Source organism: Podarcis liolepis, assembly GCF_965112155.1.
Source record: "Podarcis liolepis genome assembly, chromosome: 2".
NCBI classification, from domain to species: Eukaryota; Metazoa; Chordata; class Lepidosauria; order Squamata; family Lacertidae; genus Podarcis; species Podarcis liolepis.
The window spans coordinates 53272841-53287115 of NC_139555.1; the positions used below are offsets into that span (position 1 = coordinate 53272841).

At 39.1% G+C, this 14275-nt stretch overlaps 1 protein-coding gene across 4 annotated transcripts in view; it reads left to right on the top strand.

Moving 5' to 3' along the window:
* Positions 1-13744, top strand: part of JAKMIP2 (janus kinase and microtubule interacting protein 2) — an 85674-nt gene extending 71930 nt beyond the window's left edge. For 3 of the 4 annotated variants that reach the window (XM_083484015.1, XM_083484016.1, XM_083484017.1), the window contains 13 exons: positions 390-509; positions 2203-2331; positions 2470-2553; positions 3114-3176; positions 4020-4118; positions 5592-5690; positions 6135-6188; positions 6813-6878; positions 8586-8654; positions 8839-8916; positions 9568-9771; positions 10444-10509; positions 12105-13744. In XM_083484015.1, the coding sequence (XP_083340141.1) occupies positions 390-509; positions 2203-2331; positions 2470-2553; positions 3114-3176; positions 4020-4118; positions 5592-5690; positions 6135-6188; positions 6813-6878; positions 8586-8654; positions 8839-8916; positions 9568-9771; positions 10444-10509; positions 12105-12155 (1182 nt within the window). In that variant the 3' untranslated portion in view covers positions 12156-13744. The remainder of the gene's footprint in view (positions 1-389; positions 510-2202; positions 2332-2469; positions 2554-3113; positions 3177-4019; positions 4119-5591; positions 5691-6134; positions 6189-6812; positions 6879-8585; positions 8655-8838; positions 8917-9567; positions 9772-10443; positions 10510-12104) is intronic. The other variant, XM_083484014.1, reaches the window with a different exon arrangement.
* Positions 13745-14275: the final 531 nt, after the last annotated feature.

Genomic DNA, 14275 nt, shown 5'->3' on the forward strand with positions numbered 1-14275 from the left:
ATGCCCCTGTGCATTGATTTCAGTGAGATTTCTCTCACTTGTGCAGCACACCGTGAAACTGTGTCCGCATCAATGACTGCCACTGCTCTGACATGGGGGGGGGAGTGAGAGGAGGAATTCTGGTGTACACTGTACTTCTAAAACAGAAAAGGGCCCACCAGTGACGCCATGTTGTGCAGATCCCAGCGCAGCAATCACATCTGCTTGCTATCTAGATTTTGTGGCTCAGCAGGACATGATGAAATAGTCGGTGCAGAACCAGCCAAGCTGCACCCATGTGCCTGAATCAAGAACGTAATGACTGGACTTGTAAGCATGACTGACTATTGCCTGTGGTGATGGGACAATACTGGCAGTATTTTTTCATGTGAGGTTTTTCCTCCCTTCAGAGGCATATATTGGACACAGTTTATGGGGGTGATGATGACTCCATGGACTCAGAAACCTCATCCATGGCTTCATTCAGGACAGACAGAACACCAGCAACTCCAGATGAAGACCTGGATGAAGTAAGATATTTTGCCTCATACTATACACCCTGAAGGGCTAGCAGTGGGGACTTCTGCAGTGGTAACAATTTTTATTTTTATTTTTAAGTGACTGATCGGAATTTTAAAAACAGGAAGTCTGGGACATGGCACAAATCTGAGCAAAATGTAGTTGTTTGATAAGTATTTGTTGAATAAACTATGTGAAACAGAGGACTCTCTTGTGACCTATTTAAAATATGCATTTAAAATTGAATTGGAAAGGGCCACAGCTTAGTGGTAGAGCATCTGCTTTGCAGGCGCAAGGTCCCAGATTCAATTCCCAGCATCTCCAAGTTGGGCTGGAATAGACTCCCTGTCTGAAATCTAGGAAAGCTCTTGGCTGTTAGTGTCAATAATACTGAACCTGATGAACCAATGGTGTGAATCAGCTTAATGCAGCTTCCTGTGTTCCTAAACGAAAGGTAAACCATGGTATGGTTAGCTTCTTGTCAAAGACTACCATGTTGAGAAAAAATGTTGTAAATTTCAGTGAATTTCTTCACGTTTTAAAATGTTTTTCTTGCTAATTCTTTGTCTTGTGTGGCATTTTGTTTTCAGAAAACAAATTCCCAGCTTTTTGAAAGCGTGATAAAATACCTTTTTTCCAGCTGAATAATCCATTCAGCTGAATTGACATGGGCCAAACTACATGTGATGTTTAAAACACATTGAATTCCACAATTATACTTCTGTTTGTTTGTTTGTTTGTTTGTTTGTTTGTTTGTTTGTTTGTTTAAAAAGAGGACTAACAGGAAAGTGTGTGTGTGGAGGAGATCAGGATCAGGACTGGGGGGCAAGAGACTTACCTCTTCCCCTGTACCATTTTCCCACTGAAAATCCTCCCCTCCTTGCCACTGCTATTTGCTCCCAAAGCAAGTAATAGCAAAACCAGCAAAACCTCATAGCAGTTGAAGGTGGGACTTTTTCTGCTGGGAAACAGCATGGGAAAGGGGTCACATTTCCTGCCCTACGTTGCAGTCCTGATAGTTTTGCCCCACCTTGGAAATGCTGTGAGTTAAATAGAGAATTCCAGTCAGGGCATTCAGAAATTTGTTTAGCATCATGTGCCATTTGACCAAGTGTTCTAGTATTGCTTAACTCTCAAAATAAGCATGGTGTATAAATTGTGGGGGAAATTTATTTTGAAATATTGTATCTGGTGTGTTATAACCAGTCCTTTTTTTCCTTTAAAAAATGTTTAGTTCCTACTCATATTGAAATACTGCCTCTCAATGAGGCCAAACTTAGAGTCACAAAATGTTTAGGGGTATGTGTACCCCTGCAAGCAACTACAGTTTAAGTATGTTTACATCACATTTTTTGAAAGAGAACTGAGTGTTTGGTTTTTAAAGGAAACCATATATAAGAGAGAACACAAGCTACAACAATGCTCTCTTTAGGTTACATGTAAATTGTATTCCCTTAATTTACCAAAAAAAAAAGTCCAGGAAGCAACAAACAAACCTTTTCCCTTTAAAAATATTATTGATGGTTGCATTTTGATATGGTGACTCTTTTTAAATTTATGTTCATTAAACTCCTAAACAAAATACCAAAAAATTCTGTGGCTTTCGACATGGTAAAAACCCTATAAAACCCTTCCAAGTTTTTGCAATATACATTCCTACAGTTTATAACCACCTGAGACTTCCTTTATTTATTTCTCTGGCAGAGCTTAGCAGCTGAAGAATCAGAGTTGCGATTTCGACAATTGACAAAGGAGTATCAAGCCCTGCAGAGAGCCTATGCATTACTGCAAGAGCAAACAGGAGGTATCATAGATGCAGAACGAGAAGCTAAGGTTAGCATTTGCCATGGGCGACATTTCTCTAAAACTCAAACATACACCCCAAACTTAAAAACAGGAGGAGGAGGAGGAGTGATGCTGTAAGAAACTTATAGCTGTGTCACATAATGTTGTGGCTATTCTTTGTAACAGGCACAGGAGCAGCTCCAAGCTGAAGTCCAGAGGTACAGAGCTAAAATAGAGGATCTGGAAAAAACGCTGGCCCAGAGAGGACAGGTATATTCTTTACAACTGGTGTTTTCCGCAGCTGTTTTCACCCATAGGCAATATTGATTTGCTTTTGCATAAAGAAGTTTTTAGAAGCATGGCTTGTTGTATGGGAAATAAATGCTTTGCATACATGTCTCCACTATGTGAAAGGTGACATGTGAAGAACATAAGAGATACACAGAAAACTCTAACAACACGCCAAATTGGGTAGTCATACATGTCCCACCCATTAAATGTAGCTGCTTTCGATGTCCCACTTCCTACAACACAACTATGGATTAATTTGGTAGTAAGTGCAATATAAAGCTGAATAAGAGTTGAGTCAGCACGGTGAAAATAACATCCATTATTTTCTTAGTCATGGTGGCTTTAATTACTATCATGACTGTGGTTTCCTATCTCCCGCAAAGGTCAGCTCTTTCAGGGCCAATTCACACAATACAATTTTCTTTGACATGCATTAGTTCCGTTTAACAAAAAACTTGTGTCCATACACATCATAGTGTGTCTACTTCATTACATATCACACTTCTTTTAATGTTAAAATATTTCTTCCCATCAAACAGGACTCCCACTGGGTAGAAGATAAGCAACTTTTTATTAAGAGGAATCAAGAGCTTTTGGATAAGGTATGTTCAAAACCTGAATTTCTAGATTGTACATCAGTGTGTAGAATTTGGTGCTGAAAACTAGAGCCTTGTTCTGTCCAGGATTCCAAATGCATGATAAGAAGCTTTTCATTTTTCTGCAAATTCTGAAAACAGTAGTCTAGGCAACAGGTAGGCAAAAAGCACAGATATCAAAACGTTGCTAAAGTTTGCATAGGAAGAAAGTAAAATATTCCCGAATTCCCAAATGCCAGAAATAAAGAACAAATGAAAAATATCAAGATGAAACTTAATTACAAAGAAAGGGCAGTAGTTGTAATCAAAAATAAAACAAGAGACTCTCCAACAACATCAGACAGTAAAAGTAACTTTTAGCAGCAATTTGTTTCATCCTTCTTCAGAACTGGCCTTTCAGAGCAACTAAGAATTCTTCCAATTTTGCTCAAAGGCCAGTCCTTACACAATGCATTTAATGATATAAAACATGAAAACTGAAAAGTCATCCAAGAAAACTGCATGAATCATCAAAAATCATCTTCAAAAGTATCTCTTAGCCACAAGGAGCAATGAATCCCTCAAAAGTCCCAAATCAGCACATGCAGATCATGTTTTATGTGCCAGGTTTCTTTTGATATATTTCCATCAATTTTTAAAGGCAATTTATGCTTATAGCACATGACCTGTAACCTTTATAGGCTTTGTTATGTTTTCCATTATCAGGCTAACAACGAAGTTTAAACAGTTGGATAACTTTTGTTTTGGGGAGGGGATGGAATATTGCAGGGGAGAGAGTGGCCATAACCAACTTCCAAAGAAACATGGTCCGGAATCTCCACTAATTATATATTTACATTTGCCTTATAGATAGAAAAACTGGAAATCGATAACCATCGATTGCAACAGGAGCTGCAGGATGCCAGAGATCAAAATGAGCTGTTGGAGTTTCGGAATCTGGAGCTTGAAGTAAGACGCCGTGGACCCTTTATTGCAGAATGATTTTTGATTATAACTTTGTATTTGTGGTTTGCTGTTTGGAAGCTGTTAGCTGCTTTGAATATTTTATACAGAAAAACATAGTGCAGATACACAAAAATATATAAATGATCATTGATGAACAAAGATAACTGAACTGGGAAGAGCAGTGTGGAATAAAAGTTGCCCAGTTCTTTCTTTCCTTCCTTCCTTCCTTCCTTCCTTCCTTCCTTCCTTCCTTCCTTCCTTCCTTCCCTCTGAACAACAGCTGCTGGGAAGCACAATTGGGGAGAGTGCCGTTATGCTCATATGCTCCTTGCAGGCATCTCATAGGCATCTGGTCAGCCACTGTGAGAACAGAATGCTGAACTAGTATTGACCTGATACAAGCAGAGCTCTTTGTATGTCCTTATGTTAAAGAACAACAGAAATAATTAGATGGGCTCACCCCCAAGCATCTCCAGTTACAGACAGTGCACCACATTCAAGCTTGGTCTTGCTATTTCAGGAATTCCCCAGTACAGTGTCCCACTGAGAAATTTACCAGAGCATGCATTCTTAGTGTAGATCAGCTAATCCAGAATAAATAACAGGCTCCAGACCTGTCACATATGAATACAGTGGTGCCCCGCAAGACAAATGCCTCGCAAGACGAAAAATGCGCTAGACGAAAGGGTTTTGCGGTTTTTGAGCTGCTTCGCAAGACGAATTTCCCTATGGGCTTGCTTCGCAAGATGAAAACGTCTTGCAAGTTTGTTTCCTTTTTCTTAGCACCCTTAATACAGTTGCGACTTGACTTCGAGGTGCAACTCATAGAACGCGGTGTGGTAGCCTTTTTTGAGGTTTTTGGTATTTTTGAAGCTTTTCCAAAACTTTTCCGACACCATGCTTCGCAAGACGAAAAATTCGCTAGACGAAAAAACTCGCGGAACGAATTAATTTCGTCTTGCGAGGCACCACTGTAGTCTTATTTGATAAATTTTGACAATACCATTAATAGCAGATGGGTTCCCCCTGCTTTGTATAATATTTAATAAATAATATTTAATGAATTTAAATATTGTAAGAACAGATAAATAAAGTCAGTGCATATTTTTGAGAACATTCTTACTGGCATTTGGTAACCCAAATATTTCATTTCAGATTAACATTCTCATGATTTTTATTTTTTATTTAGTAAATTTAAATGCCGCTTACTCAAAAAAAACCCCTGTTGTTTATTATTGAACCTACTGATCGCTTTTCTTACAAAGACTCAAAGCGGCTTACAAACATACATTAAAACAAACAAACAAACGTACAGCATATATCTGACATAAACGCTAAAGCTCAGCTGTATATTTGTCGCTTCATTTTAAAGGATGAAGAACAAATTGCTTGAACAAGGTAAAAAAGCAAAGTTTTCATCTGCTCAATGTACGTAACTCTTCTAATTCTTACATAATTCTTACATTTTACTTGAAGGAAAGAGAAAGAAGGTCTCCACCGTTTAATCTACAAATCCACCCATTCTCTGATGGTGTAAGTGCTCTGCAGATCTACTGCATGAAAGAAGGTGTCAAGGTACGTTAGCATGGATTCACTAAAACAAGGAAAGATCATGTCTTCCTTTTGGAATTAATTTCAGTTGTTAAATTGTTTGTCTAGGTACAAACAAAGACATGAAGATACGAACGGAGTTAATATTATGGTGATCCCAATTTAAGCACATTCAAGGATCTCATTTGCATACAGTGTACATTTAATCCATGACCCTTCATTAGTCCGTGTACATGCAAAGACATGTGACTTTTGAGTTCAAGGGAGTTGGGCACAGGATCAGTGGGCCCAACCCTGATGAGCTCTTCCCAAAGTTCATTGAACACTTGAGTTTCGCTTTTATGAATGAAGTGTGGTCGACTGTAGAGCTGGATATGATTTTAAGCACTCTAGTTTTGTTGATTATACTGACTGTGAAAAGCCTTGATCCTTCTGTTCTTAATAAGTGTTTTGGTTTTTTTTAAACAGGATGTTAGCATTCCAGATCTTATAAAACAGTTAGACATCTTGGGTGACAATGGGGTAAGTGATATGCATACCTGACAAGTTCATATTATGTACAGCACCACAAGGGAAACTTGTAAAACTGCAGAGTAATGTAGCAACCTGTTTTTATCAAAGAGGAAAGCAATCTCTTTTTTTTGTTCGTAATCTCTTTTTTTCAAATTAGTTTTTATTAAGGGTTTTTAAAAAAACAACCAAAGAAAATAGATAAACAGGGAAGAAAACTTTGTCTGAGATGCTTGGTTTTCAAGAAAGGTATTGCCCAATTGTGCATTTTGGAGATATTTCTGTCAGTTACAAAGACTGGCCTTTTGTGGATAAGAAAGTTTTTGTCTCTGATACAGAGTTCACTGCGCTCACTGCAGACTGTAATATCCATGTAGGCATGTTTCCCCATTCATTTGAAGAGAGAATGTGATTTTGCACAGTGCATCGCATTGCCTGTACACAAGACTGCTTCCTCCACTTAAGTGAATGGCGAAAGTCCATTGGGGCATGGGAATACTAAGATACTAAGATGTATTGGATTATAGGAGAAACTGAAACTGAATTCTCTCCCTCAAAGAGAGAGAGAGAGAGTACCTATTTAGCAAACGACTGCTGCTTTTCTCAGTTTGATCTTTTGCCTTTTGAAATTTACAGAATTTAAGAAATGAAGAGCAAGTGGCCATAATTCAAGCTAGCACCGTGTTGTCCCTGGCAGAAAAGGTACTTTTGGGGCACTTGGTATCTTTAAGTGTACATAAATTTAAGCTATTAATTGGAAAGCAATGTAGCACAGAATGACGGGGGGAGGCTGAAATATTATCTGTCTGTCAAAAAGTATGTTGTATTCTCATATGAAAGAATGGATAAGAGTAAAATATGATTCAGGTGCATTCTCCACAAAAGGAAACATTAGTTTGTTCCTGCTTGTTTGTTTTTAAACTAATTTCATTCATCAATCCTGTTGTTCAGGTTGGCCTGGTTCTCGGATATAAGACAAATCATTTTATTTTGTGACTGTTTACTACCTTTCAGTTGCCCAAGGCACTGCTTACTTTAACATTCTAGTTCCAGTAAGAGTTCATTACAGTTAAGAGTAAAAACCAGCGTTTCATTGTTCAGATAAATGACAATTTGCTTGGCCTGAAAGCTCCTACTCTGTGAATAACAACAGATTAATGAGCAATGTGCACTTTAGCTAGCAGAGTCTGTCCTTGAAATGATGAGCTTGCTACCCAGAATGATGCACACACGAATGATTCACATTAACACAGACTGCCCTTTAAATGGAGAACAGGCCCGCAGTTGGGTACATAGGACATAGCCATATACTGAGACCATTGATCCATCTAGCTCAGTATTGTCTACATTTGACTGGTAGCAGCCCTCCATCATTTTTCAGACATGGTTTTCTCCCAATCCTACCTGGCAGGGATTGAACCTGGGACCACCTGCACACAAAGCAGATGCTCTTCTGCTGTGCCATGGCTTCCTGGCACTGATTCTGCCTGTGCTGTAAATGATAAACTGATGAGCTCTGAGCAGGAGCAGAACCACTCAGCCCTTTGAATGGGAAAAGATGAGCAACATCAAACATGGGGTATCCAGGAAAAAATATCTCAAACATAGAAGACTTAGGTTTGGGAAGATGGAAATATCCACAAGAACAGACTTGGAAGAATTTGCACAAGTGGTTAAGAAATAGAACTTGCCTGGACTTGGCTCTTGGACAGGGTTGGGTAACTTGTAGACTTCTACATATTGCTGGGTTCCATCTCCCTTCAACCTCAGCCATCGTGGCCAATGGTCTGGGCTAATGGGAGGTGTAGTCTAGCAACTTCAGGAGGGCCATAGAGGTTCCCCACTGTTACCCTAGGCCACGTTTTCAGTGCTTGAGATGTGAACAAAATGTCTGTGATTAGGGGTTTCTTTTTTTAAAACCACTGGGCAGCCACAGCCTCCTACCACATTTGGAAGAAAGAGGTATGGATCCGAGTCCAACACTTTATACAAATTAATGGCAAACAACTAAAGTAAGATATTTATTTATCCACATTATGAAAACTTACATCCTTACGGGTTACAGGTTGAGCCACAACTACAATACAAAAACACATAAACCCAAAGTTCTAAATGTTCTGTTTCATTCTATTATTTCATTGTGATGGTTTGCTGCTTTGTTGTTTGCTGCCCTGGGCTTCTTTGGGAGGAAGGAAATAGGAAAGAAATGTCAAGATTAATAGATAACAAATGCATAGAATTACAGGTCAGTAAAATCAGTGCTGTTATCTGTTAGAATACCATTAACTGCCTTTACTGCTGCTGAAAGAGAAAGCCCTTCAGAAGGCTCCTATTTCCTTTGTTTCTTGTTTTGACAAGAGTAATGAAAAAAAGATGCAAATAACTTTTTGGCCTTGCTCCTTTTTCTAGTGGATACAGCAGATTGAAGGGGCTGAGGCAGCTCTGCACCAGAAGATGATGGAGCTGGAGAGTGACATGGTAGGGGAAAAAAACATAAACTAGACCTTGTAATTGTTGCAATCTTTGTCCCATACATACACCACACATTTTATTATTTATTTCCTGAATGATTCTGAGCATCAAATGTGTCCTTTGCTACAGCTTTTGAATAATTAACTTGTGGTTTTGTTTGTTTTTTTCCCAAAATCATCCTTCATTGTAGGAGCAGTTCTGTAAAATAAAAGGTTATCTAGAGGAAGAACTGGACTACAGGAAACAAGCTCTTGACCAGGCCTATATGGTAAGTTGAAAGCAAGAGCAGGAATGAACTCCAGAACATATATCTCAGAACACTGATTACATGCACCTCAATGTATTTGGGGGTACATTCTCATGTCAGCAGTTGGAATTGTGTCTGTGTTTTTGGGTTTTTAGAAGGTAGAACATTTTCCCTGTTGTGGTGGTGGGAGGGAAAGAAATCAGCCTGAGCTATGGGTATCTTGCATATGCGAAAGCTCCATTGCCTACATGGAGCTTCCGTGGGCATAATAGCAGAAAAGGGTGCATATGGGAAACCCTTTGTGCAGGGTTACATCTGCTGTTGAAGTGAATGGGAAAATCTAAATGTGACTGTAAGCATTCACTACAGTACATCTAAGTGGGTAGGCAGGTAGATGATTTTAGACCTTCATGTAGAATTGTTATCATTCACCAAATTCTAGAGGCTAATTAATACACTATACATACACATATGTGTAGACACACACCAAGAAAGAGAGAGAGACAAAAAACTATCACAAACTTTACGTTTTCATTTTGACTCCTCCAGTCTAGCCACCTTGTTCTTCCACATCATAGTTTTTAAACATATGCATGTTAAGGAAACTCAGGATTATACCTACCCAAGTGGTTTAGTGTGAGGTTATACACCTTTTCCTCTTCCATTGCTTAGAGAATCCAGGAGCTTGAAGCCACTTTGTACAACGCTTTGCAGCAAGAAACAGTGATCAAGTTTGGAGAACTGCTCAGTGAGAAGCAGCAGGAGGAACTTAGGACCGCTGTTGAAAAATTAAGACGGCAGATGCTGAGAAAAAGCAGAGAATATGATTGCCAGATCTTGCAGGAGAGAATGGAGTTGCTTCAGCAGGCACATCAGGTGAGATTCAGAAGAAATACTATTAGGTTTTATCTTGCAAAAATTGGCATTGTTATCCACTGTTTCATGGCCAATGCATTTGCCCTGTAAAACACCAGCAACAAATCAGGTAGACCCGTGGGTTTTGCATTACATAAGGCACCTCCAGACTGGCAGTATTTCACAAGATGGAATCATACCAGGAAATTTGGGTTCACACAATTAAAGAATAAAAGCACTCTGTCACCCTAGTGCAACAGACCTACTTAAAAAAAGAAATGGGTTTTTTGCAGTTAGGAAAGTAATGCATTGAAAAGTGGGAAATGAACCAATGATTTACAAAATAAACATCCCACAAGCAAATTAGAATGAAAGTTCAATAAACAGGTTGTCCAGAGGAACTCCAAGTGGTAAATAAGTAAGTACATGCTTTACTCACTTGCAGAAATTAAGGAAACCCAAACTTATTTTTGACATTTTGAGTCTGTGATCGTATATTCACTTACCTGGAATATTGAAATAGGACTTATTTCTGAGTAGACAGGTATCAGATTGCACTGTAAGTAGAGTGCACATTAACTGCTCACCATCAATACAAGTTCTTAATTTAGAAATCTAAAATGGTATTTTCTCTGTCAAAATTCAGCAAACCTAAAGTTTCTTTCTCTTTTTATGTGTGCATTTTATTTCTAGAGGATCAGAGATTTAGAAGATAAAACTGACATCCAGAAGAGACAGATCAAGGATTTAGAAGAAAAGGTTGGTTATTTACATATTTTAAAATGTGTAGAAGCCTAGATAGTTTAATATTTTATGTGTTCCTTTCAGGTTTATTAAGTATAATTGGTGTTAATTAATTGTTCTGTTGCTTTGCATTTTTTACTCTACAGATTGTACTCCATGAAATTTTGCAGAGGCTTTTCTGTAAACCTCTGCCTTTCTATTGGAAATCAGCTGTTTCTGATAGAGCTGAGCCAAAATACTCCCTCCTTCACTTCAGTGCCCCCATGACTCATTGTGGATATTCGAAATGAACATGTGAACAGGTGTAAAGAATATGCCCCACTACCCAGCAAGAATGGTTCTTGCTCCCCATTGTTACTGGATGCTATTTTGTTTCCTCCCCACCTAGAAGATATAAGAGTAAGGGCTGAAAACTTTCTGTACCTGCCCTTACTTTGATTTGGCTTCAGGCTGAGACCATCAGAATGAGGGCAGGAGCAAAAAAACCCTGACTTTGGCATCTTCTAGGTAGAGAAGAACTTTGAAGAATAATTGTGCTTTGCAGCAACAAGTACATAATCACTCCAACACTGGAGAAAAGTGATAGAGGACTATGGAAGGAGAAATAAGTTTCAGGATACCTTCCAACCCTCCAGGATGAGTGAAAAAAATGTTCTTTAAATAACTTTCAGCTCAGCACTAGTGTCTATTTACTGCTATCCTATTTTAAAATTTACAAAGGGAAAGAAACACTGGCCTGAGATATTAGTTGTGATTCAGACTTGCAGATTTGCCCATATTTGTGTAATGGCTGATCAAGAGCCGTTTTTGTTTTTAAGTCAGTCTACCCTTCATCGGATTTTTTTTTCCTTCCTGTTAATGAATCAGACAGCTGGTAGTGCACTTCAGAGCAGCAAATGGATTTTAACTGAAGAAGCCATCCAGCCTTTAATCTCTGTGTGAAAATCAAAGCAAAATATTGGCACTAATCCACCTATGCCATCATGCTGGAAATCGTTTCAGGGAAAAGAATCAACCCAAAAGATTTTCCATCATGGTTAAGCACGAATAGTTGATGTTCATAATACAAAGGCTTTCCCTATTTACTATTTTTGCATGAACAAAATGAATCATTCTGTCATTTTGCTAGTACAGATTTATACAGGCTGTCCAGTCTTCCACTCTAACCCTGTGTTGTGATCAAGACATGGGAGCTCCAGTGCACCCAAGGAAATAAAAATTGCACTTCAGCACCCATTCTTGTGCCCTCAAATTGGGTCCTTTCAGTGACATGAATTTTGATTCCTACATGTGCATCTGAGATCACACTTCTTTATCAGATCATAAATCCCCAACTATTCAAAGTCAGCCTAACAGGCTGATTTCCATGGAAATCTGCCAAGCTACTAAGCATGAGGCCTTTAATAATGATTTGTGCCAGTTAAATGTTAACAAAATGGATGCAACCCTATAGTCTAAGTGATGTATCACTTCCAGGAGAAAAGGTTTACTGGAAGTATAATCATTGTAATCACATGTCTAATGGAGTTAGATGCTTATCACATACATCATAGTGAAAATAAATATTATATCCCCGAAAAATAATGTGTTCTTTTCCTCTTCCTCTGCAGTTTCTTTTTCTGTTCTTGTTCTTCTCTCTTGCCTTTATTCTTTGGCCTTGATGTCAAATGTGCCTCTTGAAAGGTAAGACTGCTTTCTTTGTTTTCCCTTAAAATACTAAGCCACACACATACCTCTTTCCAGGTTCTTATCCAAAGCAGCACAGCTGAATATCTAAACCAATGTTGATCCAGAAACAAGATCAATCAAGTGTGTTTCAGACCTTCTACAAAGGGCCATTTCATACATTATGCAGAGGCCAACTTGAGTTTTCCACAGGAAGTTGCAGCCAATCTCAGCTCCCTGAGTGGACCTTTCTGTTGTATGTGTTTGTAAACACATTTATTGCACTCAGACTTTACATTAGATGGTTGCTGTAATGTGTGGTGACCCTAAGGAAATGTGGAATGTTGCCTTTGTCCAGAATATATTATTGGTTGGTTCTAACCTTTGTCCTCTGTCCAGCAATCCTTCCCTCATTATTTTCCATAGCACCAGCTTTTGGTAATATAGAGTGTGAACCGTAAGTCATCATTTGGAGTGACTAGCTTAAGATGCAGAACAACAACAACAACAAAAGATTTCATGGTTTGACTTCTCTTTATGTCTTTAGAGTATAATAAACTAATACTCACCTAGACTGAACTGTCTTTGAAGACACTATCGAAGTAGAAAAAATACCCCCAAATTCTAAATTTAAAGATTGGTGTCTTCTAAATAAATATAAAGGAAGACACATGTCTGGTTGCTTTTCAAGTCTCCTTGTTAACAATTGACATTTTACTTTGATTTGTATAGGTTGTAGCAAGCTGCCAGCAATCGCCACTATGCCCCACTCTCTCCAAACTGGTGTGGGAGACGAGCCAGGAAGGTCACAAGTGTCATTGCCCACTGTGATGACATCACACGTGGGTGCTGTTTGCTTACCAGCCAGCACCACGATCAGGTGTAGCCATGATTGCTGCCAGCTGGGCAAGAGAGGGCCTAGCTGGGCATTACCTTAGAGCCATGTAAATGGTCCAGAGATGCTTAGAAGAGGGAGGAGATGGAAGGAGAGGGGAGAGCAGAGAGACTGGAAGCGGGTACTACTCTTTAATTAGGGAGGTCGTTTGCATGGTCCCCTTTTACCAGACATGCTTTTCTCTTGCTTTGTAGAGCGATTGACTATACAGAAAAGTCCTCAAAGGGCAGATGCTTCCAAACACACGAAGAAGAGAACACTGTTTACAACCATTGCAAAACAAAGCGACACTCTGTCACTGAGAGACCACACCCACCATGTAGTTTTAAGCCATTACTTCAAGATTTGTTACTTGACAGTTCCCTGTCTAAAGCTACAAGATATGCTGCACTTAATAACATTCTATAAGGAGGGAAACAAATATGCCATCAGCATATATCACTAGGATTCTTATTTTATTTTTTATGGTGAAGACTCAGCAAGCAAACCACATTCAGTCGATTGAGTAAAGGTATGCCAGGCAAGGAACCAAAGTTACTATGAACAATCTATCCCTGCTGTGCAGGGGGGTTATTTTAAACACGGACACCAACTTCCCATCAAAGTCATCGATAATAAAGGGGACAGAGCAGAAGAAACGTATCCAGGACTCTTAAGGGGACAGTGACAATAAAACAGTTGATGTGGGAAGTCTGGCTTTCTTAATACAGGGACGCTTTTTTTTTCTCTCTCTCTCTCTCTGATTTTAAACTCAGGAACAATGACAGCTGCAATGTGAACAAAAGGGGGGAAACATACTCTGTTTTTGTTTCATAATGGGTTGAAACTGACAATGGGATAGACGTGGTTGGAATGTTAATCTACTGCTGCCTGCAGTATAGCATGGGTGATCCATCTAGTGAGAATGCCTGACAGTGCTCTTGAGGATTCCTAACAATGCTGTAGCCTTATTTGTCGCCAGGGTCCTTCTGCAAAGGGAGGATGGCTGTTACATCAAGTGAAGAACTTGACAAGGACGCAACACTCATTTCACTAACCGTTTAATGTATCTTCGGCCACTGGAATGGGGCGGAAAGGTCCTCCGACAAAGAAATAGCTGTGTCAGAGAGGAAGCAAATGCCTGTTAATCAAACCTCAGCTTCCGAAGAGTTTCTGCCTCCACTCACTTGTACAAGTGAAATCCTCCTAAACAATTTGTTTTCCCCTGTCATGTTGTGTTTT